This window comes from Cibotium barometz, chromosome 29 (assembly GCF_041138505.1).
Source record: "Cibotium barometz isolate CiBa-2024 chromosome 29, ASM4113850v1, whole genome shotgun sequence".
Classification (NCBI taxonomy): Eukaryota; Viridiplantae; Streptophyta; class Polypodiopsida; order Cyatheales; family Cibotiaceae; genus Cibotium; species Cibotium barometz.
In genome coordinates, this window is record NC_141074.1 from 43523799 (window position 1) to 43548964 (window position 25166).

A 25166-nucleotide genomic window follows, 5' to 3' on the forward strand; every position below is an offset into this window, starting at 1 on the left:
CTTGTAGAACCTATCAAAGATCCCAAACGTATGTATATCACAATTATAATTTTACCTAAGCAAGAAGAGAATGATCTCATTGATCTCTTAAAAGAGTTTAAGGATGTGTTTGCGTAGAAATACATAAACATGAAGGGAATTCCTTCAAAGGTCTCTAAGCATACAATTTTCATTAAGATTGAGGCTAGACTAGTAAAGACAGTGATCACGACCCATGAACCCTAATTATGCAAAACTTATGTGAGACAAAATTGTTAAGTTGATGAATGCAGGGGAGTGGGTGAGCTTGAGCTCCTTGCAACTTCTTCACACACACACACACAAGAATAGATGAGCATAAGAGAGAGATGGATGGCTGAATTTCCCTCTTTCTTCTTACTTCTCTACAACCACAACATAAAGGTAAGAGTACTTACTATAAGAGCAAGTACTCTACTACTAAAACATATAAGGGAAAGTACTGTACTATTAAAACATATAAGGTCCCTAGTGTGAACCCAATTATATGAGCTTGTGCTATAACTATACCATAACTCAAGTAGATAAGGACAAAATCATCTAAGTGTTCTCAAAAATTGTATCACAACCAATTAAAAGTGGTAGGAGCATATCTTAATCCAAAAGGCATTATTGTTGTAAACTCATAATGTTTATACCTAGTATTGAATGTTATGTTTGGGATGTCCTGTTGCTTAATTATGATTTGATAACATCTTGACGTTAAGTTTGTTTTTGTGAACATCTATGTACCATGCAATTTGTCCAAACATTCATCAATCCTAGGGATAGGGTATTTATTTTTATTAATAGTCAATTGCTGGGCTAAACCCTTATTCTAGTAGTTTCTTTATCTACTCCTTGAGTTCAATTATCTCCACAATAGCCATGTTATAAGGTTTCTTAGTTGTGCTCCAAGAATTACTTTTATTTCATGATCTACATCACGAGTAAGTGGCATCTCGATTAGCTCTTTAGAGAATAAGTTTGTATACTCACTTAGCCATTATGGTTCTTTGCTAGTTATCTGGATTTAGCTTGACAACATAAACTGCTTGTTTCTTCCTAAGCCCCTCTAGCAACTTGGAAGCTTTTTGTTGTGGAGATCTCATCCTTCCAATTCCTTGTACCCTTTTTTTTTTGTTAAGATCTAGGAAGGAAATGGGCCCCTTGTGAATGGATATTGGCTTGTTTCTGGGTGAGCTAGTCCATTGCAAGTACTCCATTATACACAGTCATGAAGTATTCCTAAAGGTAAGACCCTAGATTGGCATTCCCATCCAATAGGAACTAAATCTTGTGTTGTCTCATGGTGAGTGGAAATGATTTTTTTAAACTAGGTAGTTCAACTTACTTTAGTTTACTCTGCCTTTGATCTAAAATTAACTTATGTAAGCATCAAGGCAATATGAATACGAAAACTTTGAAATCCTTACCTGAATATCTCATAATTATGTAAGCATCAAGGAAATATGAATACTAAAACTTTGAAAAGCTTGGAAAAATTATCTACCACATAATTAATACTTTCCAAGGGTGGATTAAGCTTTTGTACAAAGTGATATAGCAGAGTCATCTCATTCAGGGCTGGAGCATATCGGAGGAGACAAGAAAAAGCTTGATGATATGCATTAATGGCCTTTTTTCTGCTGGTGATAGCTCTAAAAAATTGTTCATTTTATCCTCCTAGAACGCTAGAGGGAAAAATCTCTTTCGTGTCACTCTTTCATGTCATCCCATTCGAGTTGATCACGTTGAAGTAAAGTTTCTCCCTTCACCTTTGACTGGGCTACATCATTCAGAAGTCTAACTCCTTGAGAGCCAACTCGTGAAAACATCAATGTTGACTAATAATTACAAATCTCCTTTTGGGGGAGATACATGCTAAGGTGACTAAGCTTGGCTAAATATTCATCTAAGGAGAAAGGCTTCTCTCTCATAATTTTAAATTCTTTAGTTCAAGGATAATCATAGCTAAGCTTAGATTGCAAGCATAATACGGGTGATAATCTAGATCAATGAGGATAGAAAACATTTCATCATCTTTATCCCTGATGATGCCACATGAAAAGATACTGATACCACTCACCAAAATAGTGCTCTCTATACTAAAGGCAACAACTTACAGCCTTTATCTATCGAATTGTTTGTAATAAGCTAGAATACGATGCAAATTTCCTCTTGCTCTTAAGGAGGGGAATGGTTTTGTGCCATTAGGTGTTTAATTTACATATTTGATTAAAATATCACACATAATTTTGAGAAAACTCACATCGAGGAAAAAAACATTTTCTTATTCTATTCTTATTTATGTACAATAAGATAGTCTAATACTTATAGGATCTTAGACTCTCGCTTGTTACAAAGAGCAGCATATAGATATGTAGGCATGCCACATATACACAATCATGTGACAGGTATAAAGCCACTAATAACTCTATACATCAATCGAAATATCGTGAGGTCATGGGGTTGAGGTGGGTACAAGACCAACTCCCTCACAACTAATCTCATCAAGATCATTGCAAGGGAAATGTTTTTCAACAAATGCAAAGATATTTAAGGGGAACAATGGAGGAGCACTGGATGTTGCGGCTCGAGGCCACGTGCCTTAATTTTTGTTATCCAAGTGTTGTTGGTCCAGTTGTGTTTTTTTGGCATGCACATGAGCTAATGTAAATCTTTTAAAGTTGAAATGGCTCCAATAATCTCTAGCATTGGTACACTTTGGCTTGGTGGGATGGATCTTTTTAGCCACCTGTTGAATTTGTTAATCTTACATACCAAAGAATTCGAGTGGCTACCTAGAGTTTGCAATCAAATTCATGGCTTCATTTCTACCATGTACATTATGCATGAGATGTACTTCACAATGACATGCATGGTAGAAACCTTGTATTGCATTTTTTCTAAAGAAATCTAAAAATATTTACATTGGTGTGATTGGTTCGAGCACGAGCACAAAGAGGAGGGAACATAAGACATAATGTCCAATAAAAAATAACCGCTTGGATATAAAGACTTATCGTCAAAGAAAATTTAGGTATGTGGCTCCAGAATGCTTCAACACAACTATGCCCCCCTCCCCCACATTTCACTATTGCTCTAGGAGTACTCCATTGACTATCAAGAAGACAAGAGACTTCTACATTCTATCTCATCTAAAAATTAAGCTCTTATATATTTTACACATCACCTAAGCCAAATTAGCGAGGACGAGGACCTAAACAAGCACCCCCAATCTTATGAGTTTTTGCACACTTTTGCACGTATCTAGATATCGCGTTTCTATTTGTACAACTTCTGGACTTCGTCTTGATGATGAGTAAATGTGAACATTTATGATCCACATAATAACTCACCTGTGACTTATATTTATATGAAACAGATATGTATTCAAAAGTTATATGATTATTCAAAATTTGTATGATGTATTTAAAAGTGAGATGCATGATGTATTATATTATCCATGTCATTGTGTATTTAAGATTCATAAGTGATATGCTATGTCTAACTGCACTTGTGTTTATGAGACTATGATGCATTATACTTGTATTTTCATGTTAGATTGAAAACATAACAATCTACTTATAACATTTGTAGATCATATAGCATGCAATCAACACGATAGTATATTGATCATGATGAGGCCAAACAACTCGTCGAGAAAAGTTTCACAAATCATGGGAGACAAAGTTCCCTTGATTTATAAGCGGCCATGATGATTTTGAGTGCATCAACTTGTAGAAAATTTCTTGCAAAACTCTTTTATGAAGATAACTTCTCTCAAATTTATTGATTGTCAACATGTTGGAATTACTAAAGTATTTCTTGCAAAACTCTTTTATGAAGATAACTTCTCTCAAATTTATTGATTGTCAACATGTTGGAATTACTAAAGTATTTCTTTAACATGTCATTGAAGTGGAGAAGTCAATCCCAAAATAACAAGCACATATTTAGTACAATAGGTATGTTAGCATGATGTGCTTAAAATAAGGGTTGATTGGAATGATAATCCCATCAAATGGCACAAGAAAAGGCCATGCACAAGTTTACGATTTGGCACGATGAGAGCATAGAGAGCCATATTAAAGTGTTTCTATCAATTTGACATCTGATACCCATGAGACCATGATGAGATACACTCGTAAACATGTGTAGGTGAAGATTGATGCACATAGGTCAGAAGTTGTTGATGATCTTCAAAAAGAGCAAAGATTGATGCGCATAATAGGGCATAAGTTTCTGTCAATTTGACATATGACACTCATGTGATACACTTGGAAACATGTGTAGGCGAAGATTGATGCACATAGGGTAGAAGTTGCTGATGAGCTTCGAAAAGAAAATCAACATATACATGCTCTACCCTTGAAGAGATGTAGGGGTTGAAAAGGCAACATTTTGACCTCCTTTAGGGATCCTTCTTATACAGGGGATGAGTTAGAAGATTTCTTATTAGAAAATATGGATTTCACTACAATTGTCGGTATATTTGATTCGTTTTTCACATTGTTTGCATTAACTACATGAAATGCCATTGAGCAAGAGATATTACACATATTTGATTGGTTTTTCACATTGTTTGCATTAACTACATGAAATGCCATTGAGCAGGAGATATTACACATATTGAGAAAACCTAAGTAAGGTCTACTCTTTATGAATTTAATTTGTTATATCTCTTTGAATTAATCAAGTTAAACACTTTTCTTCACAAATTCCAGAAGATGCAACACGTGTTGAATTATATTCAAGTTCGAAGACTTCACTTACATTAAAATATGAATCCAATTGATATACATTGGAAACAAATATTATCTAATGATAAATCATTAAAATTTAAAACACTCATAAGTGTCCCTTGAGTCAAGGCTCCATGACTCTAGGTCCTGAGAAGAATTCAGTTATCAACTCAAGTTGATAAAGTCAATAAAAAATAAAGAAAAAATATAGTTGAATTAAAAATTCATCTAGCTTTGGAGTTAATGCATTGCAATAGAAATCTCTCTTTTTTGGAATAGATGATAGAGTAACCCCATGGTGGATCCCTCCATGTCAGTGAAACAAAAGAGAATGAGATGACGTTTCAATGAGACACGAGGAGGATGAGAAGGGGTTTCAAGACCAATGTGAAGCCCTAAACATTTGTCAAAAAATCCTCATCCAACACCTTTCTTTGAATGCCCCTTGTGGTTCATGACTAGCATTGTGCATAAGCCTCCAAGGTATACTAGATGATCTCAATCTTCATATAAGCACTCTAAGACAAAGCACATGTAAGTGAATGTGGTCTTGGAAGGTTATACTAGATGGTCTCAATCTTCATATAAGCACTCTAAGACCAAGCACATGTAAGTGAATGTGGTCTTGGAAGGTTATACAATGTCTTAATCCTGGGTGAAAAAAATAGCCAAATCTTGGTGCTTCATTCTAATGAAATAACCTATGTATGTCGATAATCCATAATGGGCCTCACCTAATTCAAATTCCCAATTTCCTCCATGAGAAGAAGATACAAGGATTGTGTAGCACAAGGATTCCACACATTTCTTAGAAAATCCAACCCCACCCATCCTACTCTTGTAGTTAGAAGTGACCACTTGCACCACATTCTCAAACCCCATGGCATGATGAATATGGTGAAAGGCAAAGTTTGAGGCATCGACTCTGTGCATGCAAAAAGTACGTGCCATGGCATGGAGACACCAAGATATTAATTATGTGCCACCATTTTGTGTAAATCCATCCATCCCAAATGATTGTGCATCCAAACTTCTTCCAATATTCTTTGATGGGAAGGAGTGATGCCTTAATCCTCTCCTTCTCCTCCTCTAGCATAGTGATCATCACCTTGTTACACTCAATCCATGTCCACCCATCCACATTACCCCCAATAGTTTTTCGTGGTCAATCCTGTTCCACTACTTAGTTTTAATTGAGATATTACACTCAATGACAACAGGTAAAAATCCATTAAAAAACAAGCCTATCTATCACACATGCTACTTGGTAAAAATGCCATCAAATCTCATATTAACATTCCATTCAACTTTATTTTTTTGAATTTTGTTCTTTAAATAAATATTCCTTTTGACTTTTTAGACAACTACCCAAGATACATGGAAAATAATTAATTAATATGCATATCACTGCTTAATAGACAATACTATATACTTTCAACATGGACAAAGGAGGTATCTCTTTTTCCTTTTTTAAAAAGGAAACTATTTCTCCATTTGAAAAAAAAAATCAGATTGCCTTTTTTTTGTATGAAAGTAACAAAGAATCTACTTCATAGTGTCTGTATCCATTTAAATCAATTAAAAAGTGTTTGTATCCATTTCAATCAAAGTTGCACTCCATTTAATGCCCTTGATAATTCTTATTAAATTGTTCAATATGACTTCTACAACATTAAGACAAGAACAGAAACTAGCTCACTAACTGATGCTTCTCAGTCTCACTTTTATCCTCATGGATTTCCAATTGTGTGTTCTAGATCTGCAACCACATAGTTGATTTAGCTGAAGATGCCAAATTAACTCTGTAATGATTTAGTTACAAAAGTGCATCGATGACCTACTTCACCTCATTAAAAAAACTTTCCCTCCCATATGCTTTAAAGTACATCGTAGGCTCTATTCAAGACATAATCTTGCATTTATGTTAAATTTTTTAACCATTGTCCACAAATTCATAATCGTAATATATCAATGTAAGCGATTTATTTTAGTTTAAGAGCACATATAAACTATTTTGAACACTCTTTTATAGTAAAGATAGTATGGAGTAGACTGAGTTCTCAAGAGGACTAAATGATAAAATAATAATAATCATAATGTATATTTTGCATATCATTTTTGTAAAACTTTTTTAACAAGATTACTTTTATAGTGACCTCTATCGTCAACATAAAAAAACAAAATGGTGATAAGGACCACTTTTTAAGGAAAACATTTCTTTCACCAAATCATAAAACTTAGAAATTGTTAGCTAAAATTTGTAGACTTGTAAGCTATTTTTTTTTAAAATTTTAAAATTTTAGTAGTTTTTTTAAATTTTACTAGTCTTTCAAAATTGAGAAAATGAGATATACATGTTAAAATGAGAAGGAACCATTAAAAGGAAATTAGCCCATTGTTGTATTTTTTACCTCCCACATTAATCACAAACTAGAATTTATCAACGAGCATTTATCTTTTCAAATTTCAAACATGGTCTTTATTGCAATTTATTAAGATTAAAAAACCTAGCAAACAATTAGTAACATTAACAAACGTGTTGTTAAGTACCATGCAAAATAGGTGGAAGGGTTAGGGTTCAGGGTTAACTATAAAAAAGTCCTCATATCTCACATGCATTGATAGAATTTTAATAAAATTCTTGTTAATGGGACTACAAAATAAAACCCTTTATCTAAAAATTTAACCATGGAAAAATAATAGATGTCTTTAAAATGGTATTTCATAAAATCTGTTGTGAATTCTTTTTCTTCGAGAAGTAAGTTCACATATGTATGCAACCCAATTTCACCCCTTTCTTTTATAGATTTGGTAGATTTTTGTGAAATCCTATAAAATTATCATCCCCTTTAAATGAACTCATCTACTGCCTTACATTCTCAAATTATAGAGTTCAAATGCTAAAGTAAAAATGAAGACTTGACTATTAAATATATTTGAGTCTATATAAAAGAGAATGCCAATTTAGGCATGCATTCCCACATCTAATTTTCTTTAAAAGTTATTTTCAGTTCTTTTTCATAGTCTCTACAACTGTAAAAAAATTGATAAACTAAACTGATGGAATTAAAGTGGGAAATGATAGATGCAAACATGATATCAATTTTGAAGTATGTTTTCAGTATAGGCACCTATGCAAATTGCTAAGAATACGTATACTTGTTGCAAGGTTCTCCACAAGCTTCCCTAGGGCCGTTAAGTATGAGAAGAATGCATAGGAGAGGATGAGCTTGGGCTTTCCTTATAAATAAACACACACATAGAAGAGTAGACAAGCACACAAGAGAGATGGATGGATGAATTTCTTCTATTCTCTACAACCATAACATAAAGAGATAAGAGTACATACAATAAGGGAAAGTACTCTCCAATTGTAACATACACTAGTCTATCCATAGTGTGAACTAACTACATGAGCTAGTGCTATACGTATGCCATAACTCTAGTATACCAAAGTATCTCTCTGGCAGCCTGATAGAAAAGTCCATAATTAATGGTGCTTTATGTATCTAAGAAGCTCTCTTCCTATCTGAGCCACTATCAACCCCTGTAAGCATTAGTGATGTGCTACATAACCAGCATATCTCAATCTGTCAATAGGGTATCTAACCTGAGTAAACCTAAATACAACTAGATCACTATCTACGGGTGTCCTCAAAACAACCTTGTTTCTCTGTGCACAAGGAGTAACCACTGATGGAATGCCAAGCTCCTCCTCTAGTGGCTCTACTCGGAGCCACTAGAGTCACCATCCACATAAGAGTGACCTACTGATAGATTGGGCAGAAAAGGGTGATACACTTGTAGTATCACGAGATGATGCATCTACATTCCTTGCATCTGTCCTCAACCTGCCTAATAGTGGATCTAGTGTTAGAGGAATCTCCAAGTCCACGAAGCACCTATGATTACTTCTCTACATGTGGGATAACATCATTACTTTTTACATCTACAGCTTCAGCTACCTTCACTTGTACACACCAGCTACTTATCACATCAAACACATCTCTTCTTACTTTCATCTCATGAGTGGTATAGTTATAGCATCTATATAACCTTTTTGCTCCAAGGCATAACCAATGAAGATACATTTCTCTACCTTTGGAGTGACCTACTGATAGATTGGGTAGAAAAGGGTGATACACTTGTAGTATCACGAGATGATGCATCTACATTCCTTGCATCTGTTCTCAACCTGCCTAATAGTGGATCTAGTGTTAGAGGAATCTCCAAGTCCACGAAGCACCTATGATTACTTCTCTACATGTGGGATACCATCATTACCTTTTACATCTACAGCTTCAGCTACCTTCACTTGTACACACCAGCTACTTATCGCATCAAACACAACATCTCTTCTTACTTTCATCTCATGAGTGGTATGCTTATAGCATCTATATAACCTTTTTGCTCTAAGGCATAACCAATGAAGATACATTTCTCTACCTTTGGATCCAACTTGGTTTTCACGTCATCAAGAACATGCACATATGCAATACATCCAAACACTTTCAAGTGTGCCATATCTTGTTTTATGCATGTAAACTTCTATTCACGTGTCATGCCAAGAACATCTATAGTGGGGGTCATGTTTATAATGTAAACAATAGTTTCTATTGCTTTGGCCCAAAAATAATCTGGCATATTCCTTTCAGATTTCGAAGCATTTCGGACCTTGCCCTATGCTTCCTACACATCTTGGTGACTTGGTCTTGGACATGTTGTTGCTCCTCCCAATTTTGGGGTTTTTCCTTTGTCCTTGCCTTGCACCCTTATAACTGCCATGTCAGCCTACGAAGGCTCAAATGCCTCTAGATATGGTTGAACTTGTGCACGAGGCTGAATTTGTTATGCACCAGATTGATTGCTAGAGGCTGGGCCGAGGTGGAATCTTTCGTTTGTGTTTTCTAGAGTTCCCTTGATGGCGTTGCCACACCAAACACTCCATCTTGCGATACCAATTTCTTTGTAGTAACAACACTGGAAAGGTAAACCTATTGTACCACCAACCTGTGGTATGCCTATAGTCACGTGGTTGACTAGTGCTAACTATTGGAATCGAATTGTAGCCTGGGTTTTCTCTCCCTGACGCTGTAGATGATGCACTCTACCATTATATCGGTAAGCCTCCGTATCTAACATGAGTGGTGGTCTATTGACATATGACATAGTAGAGAGTAAGCTTACATTCCTCCTTGGTGTCACTGGATTTAAACACTTTATGTACCAAACATCCGATCGAAGAGCCAGATCCAACTCCCCCATGTACTTGCACCTGGAAGTTGAGCCCATGCTGGCACCTGATTCTTTGACCGTCTCCGGCTTTTGGATTTTCTTCTGTCAATTCTAGTGCTTGAACTATGAATCCCCAACTTCATATCCAATCATCATATTTGAAGTGTCATCCTCTTTCTCATCCTTTGAGGAATATACTTCCCATTTTTTCCCCTTCTTTAAAGTCAAGATTTTCCCTAAATTTGAGCAACTTCCACTAGCCCATCAAATCCGCCAATGGTGAGATTAACAGATGCTACAACAAGCTTCAATTTCTTTCACAGAATCTGTACAAACCATTCTCCCATAAGCGCCTCAGTTGGTCCATCTATCGAGTCCACTCAACTATGCAAAGTGAGGAACTAAGTTGTGTAATCTTCTACCAGCAAGGTTTTCTGCTTCACGCGCAACATAGTTTATAGTTCCAAAATTGGTGTAGAAATGCATCATATAGTTCTTCATTTGTCAGAAATGCAGTGGGGCCATACTGCATATGTTGATTGGTTACCTGCCCACATCAAATGTTCCATTGAATGTATTACGCTTCTGAGCAGCTATAATTGTATGTGGCATGCCATTCACCAACCAGGTGTTCTCAAAATTTGCCATGTGTGTATATCCGGATCCTCTTTCTTCTTACCATGGAACTTTGGATACCCATTGAGCCATGATGTCCTATTTAGAAATAATCTTCTTCTTCCCTCTTTACATAAAAATATAGAGCCAAAAAATCCCATCAGTGGTGGTGCCTCAAGAACTCTTGAAAAAGTTATAGACCCCCAAAAAATACACAAGTTTAAATAATATCATTAAAACAATAGGCAATAAAAAATCTTAAAATAGTGGAAAATCACATTCAGATGATCATCACATAGATTACAGAACATTACAGTACTCACAAAGAATTGTGAGACAAAGATACATAATTGACTCTGTATATTTCTTCTTTTGCATGCCTATACATCAGCATTTTGCACATAAGTAACCATCTAGATGGAGAAAAAAAGTGTTACCTCCGATTTGACATGCTTGTTAAGATCTTACTCCTAGGCTTCCCCTAAGCTAAGGTAAAAGTAATAGTAAAACTAAGGTAGATTATTTCCTAAGGTAAACTCCATTGGTCCTAATTTTTGGTGATCCTTTTGTGGCAATCCTTTCTAGGCGATACTACCTCACCAATTCTAGTTCTTTGATTGTCCGATCCTTTGCAGAGTAAAACCAGATCTGGTGCTCGAACCATTTCTTCAATAGATATTGCTGAGTTTGCATTTCTTAGTTCTCTATATAATGTAAATGAAACTGATTCTTTTGAAGAGACTCAAGAAGATCTAAATTGGGTAAAATAGATAAAATTTATTCCATTTAAAAAATGGTACTTGGGATTTAGTGGATCTACAACTTGGTAAGAAAGCTATTGGTACTTAGTGGGTTTTCAAAGTCAAGCGAAAGGTAGATGGATCTGTTGACAGATTCAAAGCGAGACTTGTGCAAAAGGTTATGCCCAACAGAAAGGGATTGATTATGATGATGAAACTTTTGCTCCCATGTCCCATGTCAGCTAAAGAGATTTCAGGGGAGAGGGAGAGCTTGAGTTCCTTACAAGCAAACACACACACAAGAGAGCAATACATAAGAGAGAGATGGATAGCTGTTTTTTCTTCTATCTTCTTCTCTTCTCTATAACCATTAACATAAAGAGATTCAAGTACATACTACAAGGGAAAGTACTCTCCTACTATAACATACAATGGTCGGTCCATAGTGTGAACCTGACTACATGAGAGAACGCTATAACTATGCTATAACTTTGTACGCCAAAGTGGCTATCACATTGTCTATCATCCACTGGCGTATCAACCATCATCTCATTAATCGTGCCACTGGCATAAGTGTGAAATCTATCACCTCTAGGTAGGTCATCAATGTTCATAGCACTAGTTTAGCTCGATATCTCAACACTCTCCTTCGAAATGACCTTCACACACTGTCCTCCAAGTAAGCTTCTAAACATATGGAGCTTATCTCTCTTTGTGCCAAGTCCCTTCATGAAGATGTTAGCTACCTGATCCTCTGTGCTGGTATATACGAGACCTATATCAACCTTCTCCCTCACAAAGTGATAATGCACCTCAATGTGCTGCATCCTAACATGATATACTTATAGGTTATTGGGGCTAGTTGTATGCTACTCATGTTGTCATATAATAAATGACAATGGACCTATATGGGCTCACCCATATCACCAAGTAGCTTTTGAAATCAAGCTACATCACAAGCTCCCATAGCAGTGCCCCTGTACTCTGCCTCTATACTCGCGCGACAAGACAATTGTCGGCTGTTTCTTGTTTCTCTTACTCACAACAACACTCCCAAAAGAAAAAATAAATCCACTCACAGATCTCATGTCTTAACACTACCAACCTAATTAGCATCTATGTATCCATGTATTGGATATCTAGTAACTTTGCATCGAACCAAAAAATGGGCATATAGAGGCAAAATCGACACTTTATAGAGAGCCTATAGAAAACTTATAGTGCCAAAACGAGGCCCACATATCATTGTCGAAATGTGCAAAATCATAGTTAATTATGTTAACTGCACACTATATGGTATTATTCCTTCATCCAAAAGGATGCCTTAATATGAGACAATGATTTTCTTGTTTTCTTGTAGCTCTCACAGCTACTTGAAGGTGTTGCTCCAAAATCAAAGAGAGAAAGAGATAGAAATACCCTTACCCATGTACCGCTTCCTTGCTTGCCTTGTTGTTGCCTCTTACTTGCCTCCTTAGCTCTCACACGAACTCAAGATCGATACCATAAAAAGATTCAAGGGGAGAGAAAGATCTTGAGTTCCTTGTTAGCAAACACACACACACACAAGAGAGAGAAGGATGGATGAATTTTCTTCTATCTTCTTCTCTTCTCTACAACCATTAACATAGAGAGATAAGAGTACTCTCCTCCTATAATGTAAAGTACTCTCGTACTATAATATACAATGGTCAGTCCATAGTGTGAACCCGACTACATGAGCTAGCGCTATAACTATGCCATAACTTTAGTACTCCAAAATGGCTATCACACAGCCTCTTGTCATCCACCATTGGCAGCATATCAACCATAATATCACCAATCGTGCCAGTGGCATAAATGTGAAAGCTATCACCTACAAAGGTCACCCATGTTCGTGGCACTAATTTAGCTCGATATCTCAACACTCCCCCTCAAGCTCAACTCCACACACTATACTCCAAGTAAGCTTATAAACCTATGGAGCTTCTCTCTCTGTGCCAAAAGCACCTTTGTAAAGATATCAGCCACTTGATTCTCTATGCTGATATATACCAGATCTACATCACATATTCTTCTGTGCTGACATACACCATATCTACATCACGTGCTAGAACCTTCTCTCTCAACAAAAAGTGATAACGCACCTTAATGTGCTTCGTCCTAACATGATATACTGGGTAGTGGCTAATTGTATGCTACTCATGATGTCACAATAAATGACAATGGCCCTATCCAGAGGCTTACCCATATCACCAAGTAGCTTTTGAAACCAAGCTACCTCACAAGATGCCATAGCAACACCCCTATTCTCTACCTCTATACTTAACAAGGCAATTATCGATTGTTTCTTGCTACTCCAACTCACAATGACCCTTTCAAAAGAAAACATAAAGCCACTGGTAGATCTTATGTTTGTGACACTATTAGCCCAATCAGCATCTATGTATCGATGTACTAGATATCCAAACTCTAATGGTAACTTACATTGAACTAGGATTTGAGCATATAGAGTCAAAATCTACACTTCACACAGAGTGCCTTCAAAAAACTTATAAAGCCAAATTGGGGCCCAAAATATGTCTGAATCGTGTCAAAATGTAACTAACTATGTTAATTACACATAATATGGTCTTCTTCTTTCACCCAAGAGAATGCCTCAATCTGAGACAATGACTTTCCTGTCTGCATGTAGCTCTCAAAGCTACTAAAATGAAAGTGATTCTCTAAAAATGAAAGAGGAAAAGAGGTAGAAACACTCTTACCCGTGTAGTGCTTCCTTGCTTGCCTTGTTCTTGCTTCTTACTTGCTTCCTTAGCTCTCATATGAATCCGAGCTCTGATACCATAAAGGTGTCTTGGGGAGAGGGAGAGCTTGGATTCTTGCAAGTAAACACACATACACAAGAGAGAGATGGATGGCTAAATTTTCTTCTACCTCCTCCCTTTCTCTACAGTCAACATAAAGAGATAAGATTTCAAACTTTAAGCGAAAGTACTCTCCTACTATAACATACAATGGTTGGTCCATAGTGTGAACTTGGCTAAATTTTCTTCTACCTCCTCCCTTTCTCTACAGTTATTAACATAAAGAGATAAGATTTCAAACTTTAAGGGAAAGTACTCTCCTACTATAACATACAATGGTTGGTCCATAGTGTGAACTTGGCTATAAGAGCTCGTACTATAACTATGCCATAACTCTAGTACTCCAAAGAGGCTGTCACGTAGCCTGTCATCCACCACCATTGGTTGCATATCAACCATAATCTCACCAACCATGCTAGTGGCATAAGTGTGGAAGCTATCACCCAGGCTGGCCATCAATGTCTATAGCACGAGTTGAGCTTGATATCTTAACACTTCTCAAAGTACTCCATACACTGTACTCTAAGTAAACTTCTAAACCTATGGAGCTTCTCTATACCACGTGCTTTCTTGAAGATGTGAGCCACATGATCCTCTGTGTTGACATATACTAGGTCTACATCACCTACTATTGGAACCTTCTCCCTCACAAAGTGATAATGCACCTCAATGTGCTTCATCCTACCATGATATACTAGATTACTAGCTAGTTGTATGGCCAATTGTGTGCTACTCATGTTACCATAGCAACCCCTATACTCTACTTTTGTACTCAACAAGAAAACTATCGAGGCTGTTTTGCTGCTCCAACTCACAGTAGCACTCTCAAAAGAGAACATAAAGCCACTAGTAGATCTCATGTCTATGACACTACCAGCCCAATTAACATCTGTGTACCCATGTAGCTATGTCTTTGTACCAGTGTCATAAAAATGTCCATAATCAATTATGGACTTTATGTAATTGAGAATCCCTCTAGCCACATCTAAGTGTGGCTTCCTAGGGGTCTAGAAGATAAACCGACTCACAAGTCCAACATCATAGCTCAAATCTGGTCTAGTAATGGTCATGTAGATTTAGCTACCCAACTATGTGCCTATACATAGTGGGGTCCTCTAAAAGCTCAGGTGTATCTATGAAAAGCTTTGTGTTCTACTCCAATGGCATTGAAATAGGCTTATAACTTGTCATACCATACTTGGACAACATGTCCAAGCCATACTATCTCTGAACAACAAAACGCCGTGAGAGGTGATTTCACCACCTCTATGCCCAAGAAATACCGTAGCTCATCCAAATCCTTCATCTCAAACTTTTTCTTCTAAAGCCTCTTGACATCATGTATGTCAGCATCACTGTTGCGGGTGATAATCAAGTCATCCACATAAACAACTAATACCATGATTCATCTATTTGTCTTTTTAACATAAAGTGAAAAAGTTGCATTGGATATTCAAAATCCAATGGTGATGACAAGATACTCCTCGATCTTGTTTGACCATGCTCTATGTGCTTGTTTCAAACCATATAAAGCTTTACGTAACTTACACACAAAATCTGGGTGTGCATCACTCTCATAACATAGTGGCTGCATCATGTATAATTCTTCTTGTAATCACCATACAAGAAAGCATTCTTTACATCCATTTGATGTAAAGACAACACTTCGCCCTTACCAAATGATAGCTCTTATAGTTGCCATTCTCGTAACCAAGTTGAATGTCTTCTCATAGTCAATGCCATAGATATGTGCATAATCCTTGGCAACCAATGTCCTTATGATTGACCTTATACACCCACTTATATCCAATTGCCTTCTTCCCCTTAAGCAAAGGTACTAAATCCCATGTTGCATTTCCATCCAATGCTGCCATCTCCTTATTCATGGCATCTTTCCATTTTTTATTTTTAACCGCCTGCTCAAAACAAGCGGGCTTCAATTCCAGTATTACTTTAACCATGTAAGCATAATGATGATATGTATATCTATTATATCCCACCTTGTCAACATGGTATCTAGACCTACATACAATTGGATTGCTGCTGCACGAGGTGTCCTTAAAATAGCCCTAGTTCTCCTTGCACCAGGAGTAACCACTGGAAGAATGCCAAGCTCCTCATCAAGACTCTGCTCAGAGCCACTAGATTCACCATCCACATGTGAGTGACATGCTGACAGATTATGCATAGAAGTTTGATCTATCTTTTGTTTTCCTTTACGTAATACATGTGTATCTACATTTGTCCTCAACATGCTTGAGCATGGACTAACATTGGTTCCATTGCTAGAGGGCTCTCTAGGTCTATTAAGCACCTGTTGATTGTTGCTCTACAAGTGGGGCAATATCATTACTTCTTACATCTAATCTTCTGTTGTCTTTTCTGGTGCATACCAGCTACTCATCCTATCAATGATATCTCTACTTCCTCGCATCTCATGAGTAGTAGGGTTATAACATCTTTAATCTTTCTGCTTGCAAAGCATAACCAATGGAGATGCATTTCTCTACCTTTGATCCAACTTTGTTGTCACGTTATAGACAATATACACAATACATCTAAACACTTTCAAGTGAGATACATTTGGTTTTATGCCTGTAAACTTATGTTCAGGCATCATAACATAAATATCATGTTCATAATGTTCACAATAGTTACTATTTCTTCTGCCCAAAAATACTTTAACATATTCTTTTCAAACATCAGGGCACGTGCCACTTCTACAATGTGCTTATTTTTCCGTTCTGCCAACACCATTCTATTGCAGAGTGTACCTGTATGTAAATTGTCTCTTGATTCCTTGCTTTCTCAATAAATCACCGAACTTATTGAAAAAATACTCTCCCTCACCATCCAATCTTATTTAATGTATATATCTTTAAATCTTTGAAAGTGAGAAAACACCTCACTTTTCTCGTGTGATCATGAATGAATGTTACATAATACTTGTAATGTGTAAATTACTGCAGTCTTGGTTGGTCCCCATACATTAGAATGTATAATATCCAATGGCCTTGCATTGCCATGCTTTTTATGTGGGAAAACATGTTTGACCTGCTTACCAAGCTAGTATGCTTCACATACTTTATGTATACCATCAATCTTAAACTTTAGCAAGCTTGCAATAATATTTGCATAGACTTTAGCTATACATTTACAAGACTAATGTGCTTGTGCCATATATCAATATTTGCAATGACACCTGTCCCACGTGCAAACATGGCTACTTTCACCTCAGGCATGTTAACATCCAAAGTAAATATGCTGCCATTTCTATTACCCTTTGTAACCTAGTGGCATTGATTTTTGAAGTCTTTCACAAAACACCCTTGAGGATTAAACCTTACTTGCAGACCCTACTCAACCATTTATCCAACAATAACCAAGTTCTTTAGAATATTTAGAACATGAAGTACATGTGTCAAGTACTTCATGTTTCCATCATACCTAGACAATGGTACTTTACCATCATGCACAATGGGATGCACAATATCATCACTTATTTATCTAAACCACTCACCACCATGACTGGTCATGTGGTTAGAGGTGCCATAATCCACATACTAAACATCTCCAGGTCTTGACACATCTCTTGTTTTGTGGAACTGAGCGTATACTGCATCACAAATAGATGCTCACTTCTGTCTCATCACCATCATGTTTACTTGATGATGCATAGTTTACTTATTGCAACTATTCACTTTTAATATCATTATGCTTTTTATAGTAGTACTTTGCTATGTGCCCTCGTTTACCACAATAATAACACTCTATGTTATTTGCACTCTGATTTCTTTGCCAACCACCTCAGCTCCTCTAGCTCCCCTATCTCTAGAGTGACTTCTTCTACCTGTTTGTACATTTCAATCCTACTGTTGTTGCTGCCCATGATTTCTGTTTCTAAAATAGTATTTGCCTTAGTCTCTAGATGATGATATCCCTTTTCCTCTACTTGTATATCTCAGTAGAAGGCTTGCTCATTTGAATTTCTAGAGCATAAACCTCTCCCAGTATTCATCTCCTCACGGATGAGAAATACAACCAATTTCTAAAATATAGGAAAGTTCTCTCGAAGGACATATGCAAGCCCTTTAACCTTCACTGAGTAATCATTTATACTCAACTTTCCTTTGGTCACATTATGTAGCATCTTTTGAGCTTGGGTGTTTACGATGTACATCTTCACCAAGGTGTCCTAGGCCTTCTTAGGCATTTGTAGATCATGCAGATGAATAATCATAGATTTTTTCACAATTACACATGGCCTTTCTGGCTTTTTCATGCCATGCTTTATATACCTACACTTGCTGTAGAGTCGAATTTTCTTCAGCAATCTCCAGCTGTTTTTCATTAGCTATGATGAACTCCGAATATCTTTTTCCCCATAAGGAAATTGGTCACCTTGAACTTCCATGCCTGGAAACTATTCTCTAGCTTCTCACTCATAATCTGTGATAGATTGTCACACATCTTTACTTGCGACAACTTACTAAACAGTGCTTGCAAAAAAGCTTCTGCACTTGCAAACAAATCTATATCCTTACAACGGTATTGTAAAACTTGTTATACATCTGTAATACTTAGATTCTCTGCATAGACTATCTTGCAGCTACATTTAATTGCATAGACTATCTTGCAACTAAATTTCTGCTGCAATGTTGCATCAAACTAGAAATTGGGCATATAGAGTCAAAATCAACACTTCACAAAGTGTCTACAAAAAACTTGCAGAGCCAAAACAAGATTGAAAATGCACTCGAATTGTGTGCTGAAACACACAAAAACTCGGTTACCTATATTAACTACACATAATATGGTCTTCTTTCTTCATCCAGGAGGATACCTCAATCCAAGACACACACAATATGGTCTTCTTTCTTCATCCAGGAGGATACCTCAATCCAAGACACACACAATATGTGAAATAAAGAAACGATGAATGATATACCTAAAGAAAACTGAAGAGTATAAAACTTCTATCTCAATTTAGCTCATATACAAATAAGATTGCTCTTTAATCAATAGGCCATAACTCAGAGGGTTAATAATGGCAAAGGCTAGGCTGTAAGTCTAACTAAATGACAAGGAAAAGTGGATAGTACTAACATCAGGCACTTGTTCTAGTGTTTAATTAAGGGGGTGGCGTGTAACTTGGAGGTACTAGGTTCGATCCCTGGTTAGACACCCGATTGTTACCTTGCCCTCACTTTGTAGAGGATATGAGGGGTCCTCATGGAGTATGTTGCTCCCTTCTAGTAGTTGCCAATTTTTTTTTAAAAAGTGGATAGTACTACGGAGGCTTGCAAAGACATACAATGATTTGTGAAGTATATTACACAACTATTAATAACCTCAATCGTGCATTGAAGGGGTCTTTTGAAAATCCATTATGTATGGATTTTCAATATTTTGAATGATCTTTTTTTCTATAAAAACTTCAAATTTCAAAAATTAAAAAAATTTATGTAAATATATGATAGATTTCTCTTAAAAACTCAAATTAAAAAGCCCATTGGGATGAACTCACATTGTAAACCTAGAGCTTCGCAAATCAATAAGCTAAGAGGATTGGAGACTTGTCACCTCGTTTGAATTGTACATTGGTTAAGGACAATAAATAAAATCCGAGAATATTTAAATGGTGGTTTACAATACATCTAGTTACATAGTTACATGCAATATACGAGGGTACCATGAACACTGAATAATATCAGAGGAGGCTTACGAATTTTGGCCTAATTATCATTAGCTTTTGCTCTGTCTACTCTCGATTGCTTAGCTTTTGCTAAATCTAGGTTTCGTTTACCCCTTAGGTTACTAAACCTTAGCTATGAGCAACCAGCTTACTCTTACAATTAGTTAACCCTTGGCTAATAATTGCCCTTCGTTACACTGAGAGTTATTTATACGGATCATATCGTTACACTGAGAGTTATTTATACTGATCATATCAAGGTATTAAGTTCAATTTATTTATTCTCAATCAATTCTCGTATAAACCTTCACACGAGGACTACTGTTAGCAAGTATCTAATTAACCCTACCTAAACTCCTACAAATTAATATGAACAATCTCAATTAACCCTAATGTTGACTACACCCATGCCATTTTATCAGCTCCAATGTTTAATTTAGATACTTAACTAGTCAGTCAGGCGCGCCAATTATGATAGCATTCCTTATGGCTGCCTTATATTATATCATGTAAAATATAAGACACAGTAGATCTGTTATGTGGGTCGGTGAGCTTAGGAGCATGCTAAATCTGTTCATCCACCTAAACCGTTAAGATTAGATGTATGAGTACTGTACCTGTTGACTCAGCAACCGTGTTGGAGACTGCCTGCCCCATCGACGGCGGCGATCTGTCACCAGCACACACAAATCTAACTTGAGTCAAACACTGTCCACTAACACAAACTATAAAAATGTTTTAAAATCCAACTTTAGTGCAATTAGCAGAAACAAATTAGATCAACGCGATCCAGACCATGGTCTCGATCAATAGAAACTGATAGAACCATTCTTATAGTGTGCACTCAGCTTTTCATCCCAAGTTACGCCTGCACAAGCGCGCTGAGCTTTTCCTACCCAGCTACGTCTGCATGCACAACCCCTGCTCCTCAACACCCTCCTCTAACTGTGATATCATGCAGATTCTTCACGAAGGCGTATGACATCGCATACAACCCCATCACAACGTACCCATCCATCCCTTAAAACTCCTCTTTGGATGAGGAGTCCATGGAACCTTTCTTGCCGTTACGCAGTTCTGTTATCACCAACATCAACGCTTATGACATCTGTTCGGGGCCAACTAGCGTCTGGAACGCCCAATAACTCATGCACGTCTTCACTTTTCATCCCCAAGCTACACGTGCGCTAGCTTACACCGCCTGCTTCTCAACACGACCTGTACTGCTCTTTCATGAGTTAATCCAAAGGCGATGGGATTAAGTTGATAATGAGTTCCTAAGGTTAAACAAATCACCTGCTGCTAATTGCTGGATCGGTTGTAGCTGGTTGCGATCGTTTCGGTTGGACAGCTTGCTCCCTTCTTCGAGCTATAATACGTACGGTAACAATCCATTAGACATCATGATTAGAATTTAGAAAATGCTACCATAATTAACAACCCACACCTTAGCGTAACTGATTGACATGACGTCTGATTCAATAGTGATCACCGAGTGCTAGGGTTGAATAGGCAGTATTAATGCTGGCATGATGATGATTAGCGGGCATACCTGAGCTCATGTTAGAGAAGAAGCCGACAGTCTTCCTGCAGACAAAACCCACGCCATGAGCTATGGCTCGAGCTGCTTTGATTAGGCAGCGGCGGCGGCGAGGGCGCGGCAGTCGGGAGAAGTCGGTGGTGGGTTTCAGGAAATTAACAGCACAAAAACGGCGATGAGACAGCTTGGATGATGAAGATACAGAATCAGATTCAAAACCCGATGATGAAGATGATGCAGTGGAGGAAAAGGGCGGCATGATCGCAGTGCAAAGCTTGTCGAGCAGATGAGAGAAGAGATTAAGAAGAGGCTTCTACGACAGCTGCAATGTATGTGATAACCACGAATGAAAGCATAAGAAAGCGCGTGAACGACTGTGTGGACTCTAATACGATTAATCTAGTTGTGTTAACCCGGATAATGCATTTGCGCTGGAAGTTTATAACGTACACATTGGGCAGACGACTTGCAACTAGAACGCCCGCCCAGGTATGTAAGTCGAAGGTTCTTCGTGAGTAGTAGAGACGTACCTTGTTGAGCACGCAAGCCAGTGTTGTGTGTTCACACTGCTCTGTATACGGAAATTTCGTTAGAGTATCCTTAGCTCTTTAATAGTGTGTTAGCTTCCTCCTCCTCTTTTTTTTTTCAATGCTTTTTACAACTACTTAGTGCAACGTGACTGAAAGATGAGGGGGAGGCAGAGGGAGGAGAGAGAGAGAGAAAGAGGAGAGATGAGGGGGAGGTAGAGGGAGGAGAGAGAGAGAGAGAAAGAGGAGTTGAGAAGAAAAGAAGCCGAGGGGCAGGGGGAGGGACGAGAGAGAGAGAGAGAGAGAGAGAGGAGGAGGAGGAGGAGGAGGAGGTGGTGGTGGTGGTGGTGGTAGAGGGGAAAGAAAGGTGAAGAGAGAGAATTTAAAGAAGGTGAGAAAGTAAGAGAGAGAAGATGAGAGAGTGTGAAAGAGAGAGGGAAGATTAGTGGGGTAAGGAGAGATTAAAAAGGTGAGAAAGGGGAACAAAGATAAAGAAAAGATGGTGAAAGAGATATTTAAAAAAGAGGTGAGAAAGGGGAAGAAAGAAAAAGAAAAGATGGTGAGCAGGTTGGAGAGGTAAGGAGAAAAAAAGACGAACGCATAAGAGAGACTAGTGTACAAACCCATGCTTTGTACGTTTTTTGAGATCTCCAAATTTAAATTTTACCGAAATCTTGTCTCGTTTTTTGAGATCTTCAAATTTGAATTCTACCCGAATCTTTTCGAACCTCCAAATTCTTGCCACGTGTGAAACTATTCCTTTACATAATATAGAGATATATAGAAGAGAAGAGAGAAGGGGATGGAGAAGAAGAGAGAGAAAGGGGGGAGTGGAGAAAAGGAGAGGAGGAGGGAAGAGAAGATTCCGGAGAGAAAAAGATGTGCGAGAAAGGGAAAGAGAGAAAAAGAGAAGAAGGTGAGGATAGGCTGGGGGGGGGGGTTGGAAAAAGGAAGGAAGGGGGAGGGAGTGGGGATTAGGGAGGAGGGAAGGAAAGTAAAGGAGCTATCACCTCACCTTTTGAAGTTTGCCCAATTTTGGCTGCGTGTAATGGGGGTGCTCCCATCCAACCCAATTTAAGCATCCGATTGGCTTCCAACATTAATTGGGGGTGGGCAGACCTTGGTGTATAAATGGCCCTTAGAGAAAGAGGAAGAGGAGCAAAATAAGAGCGAGAGAGAGAGAGGTATTAACATCGGTAGAATGCAACATGAGGGCATCTACGACCACAAGGAGAGAGAGAAAAAGAAGAGCAAAATGAGAGGGATAGAGAGAGAAAGGAGGAGGATGAGGGTAGGAGAGGCGTCCAGCTTTTCCAAATTAGAGAAGCATAGGCAAGCTCTGCAACCTGCAAAAGTCTTCACGGGATTGGCAATAGTAGCTGCCTGAGACTTCCTCCTCCTCCACCACCACCACTACTACAGCATCATCAAGCTTTGCACGATCAAATCCATCCACGGTATGGCCTTTTCTTTTCCAATAAACATTAAGCCACTGCTCTAACGTTTTACCTCTCTGTGCAGTCTGCGTTTAAACTATCACCATTCCAAACAATTCTAATTAACGACCGGCCTCCCCACAGAGCAATGTGTGGGAGGCAAGGATCAACGTACCTTGGTCGTGAATGATTAATCGAAAACGAGATTTGCATAAATAGAGAGGAGTTAGGAGTTAGCTTGACCGCTCTGGGGAGCGCTTGGCCGCCGCCATTAATTTATTCGCCTTGAACACAACATTATACCGCAGCTCTCCAGCTAATTCAGATGGCGCAGTCTGCTCATCACAATGGCACCCTCTAGCCTCCATTAAAGCTTGCCTTCCTCTAATTTCCCCCATTAAACCTTGGCGCCTACATCCTGCCCCAAACTCCTTGCGCACCGCGTCGTAGCAAAACAACATCAACGCAAACACCACCCAAGGCATTAGCTGCGGGGTTGTTAATTGCGAAGAAAAAAGCAACAACAGTAAAACATACACACAGTGGAATAACTGAAAATCAAGAAGAGGAAAACAGGAAAACCAAGAGCACACATAAACGATGAGACTGTGGAACGTCGAGAAGAGGAAGAGTTGTGGATCAGAACTTGGAGTAGCTTCTCCTTCAGCCTTCGAGACTGTCGTGTGAAACACAGAGAAGATTTGGGCTTCCGAGATGGATCCAGCAGTCATCTATTGAATTGGTCGGTCCACGGTGAGAAAGTCCAGCTTGGAAGTTGATGCTCAATAAACATCACACGTTCACTCCACTGACTCTAGTGACTGACTTGCGCACTTCAAGGCATGTGCGGAATTGATTATTGCAAGGCAAGTGGGGAATTGATTATTGCAATTGGCAATTTGCAAACTGGCACCCAGGTCCCACAGCACTATATGGCATTGGTTCTTTTAAGATCCTTGTCAAAAGGGATCAATGGTTTTGAAATCATCCGTGATCTTTCGCTATTTTTGGTGCGTCGGATCGAGAAGTAAACTAGGGATCGCGGCCATTTTTGACATATTAGATCAAATAAAAAGAAAGTAAACTAGGAATGGCAATCGACCGCCATAGTATTGTGAGCATGTCGAGTAAACTACGGGGCCATAGTACATAGAGGGTAAACCCAAGAAGTAAACTGACGAGGAGATGGTAAACTAGGGATGGAAGGATAAATTACGAAAAACTTCGAAAGTAAACTAGGGGCCTAGATTTAAACTAGGATGTGTTAAAATAAGAAAAAAGAAGGTTGGCAATGTGGTGGTAATAGTGTATTGGTGTTAGAGCTTAGCTCTTTAAACTAGAGGTATCGAGCTTGATTCCAAGTTGTGCCTACCCAGAGTAAAGCTTTTAGTTTTAGAGATGTGGGATCTACATTTTTTCTTTGGGGCCTAACTTCAAGGTAAACTAGGGACCTCGAAAAATGGTGACCATCGTCCCTAGTTTACTTTACGATCTGATGCACCAAAAATGATAACAACCTTAGCGTGATTTTTGGGTCCCATCTGATAAGGGTCTTAACGACCTTGTGCCATATAGTGATGAGGGTCACGTATGGAAGCCAGGCCCTGGACTCTAGAGCAATATTTTTTCCTTGTTTTTTTTTGGCAACAAGAAAGGTGATTAAGAGACAAAGGTAGAATCGAATGTACAGAATCCTTTGTCGACTTATTTAAAGATCAAACATTAGTAACTCTTAAGAATTTTTCAAATAAGTTTCCATGAATACAAAGACAAGGTATCTTTATTTA

At 38.0% G+C, this 25166-nt stretch overlaps 1 protein-coding gene across 5 annotated transcripts; it reads right to left on the reverse strand.

Annotated features, from left to right (window-relative positions):
- Positions 1 to 6291: 6291 nt before the first annotated feature.
- Positions 6292 to 24213, reverse strand: LOC147622221 (uncharacterized). 5 transcript variants are annotated; one of them, XR_015269662.1, is made up of 5 exons: positions 21429 to 22889; positions 21173 to 21245; positions 20887 to 21094; positions 20494 to 20546; positions 6292 to 6504 (listed from the first exon to the last, which is right to left on the reverse strand). XR_015269662.1 is itself a non-coding variant. In XM_086823311.1 (4 exons), exons 1-4 carry the CDS (start codon positions 21673 to 21675, stop codon positions 6476 to 6478), a joined length of 402 nt encoding a protein of 133 aa, XP_086679437.1. In that variant the 5' UTR covers positions 21676 to 22886; the 3' UTR covers positions 6292 to 6475. The 5 variants fall into 5 exon arrangements, 2 of the variants coding, with proteins under 2 accessions (XP_086679437.1, XP_086679436.1); XM_086823311.1 differs by lacking the exon at positions 20887 to 21094 and having other exon boundaries at positions 21429 to 22886; XR_015269661.1 differs by lacking the exon at positions 6292 to 6504 and having other exon boundaries at positions 19148 to 20546.
- Between the last annotated feature and the right edge of the window lie 953 nt (positions 24214 to 25166).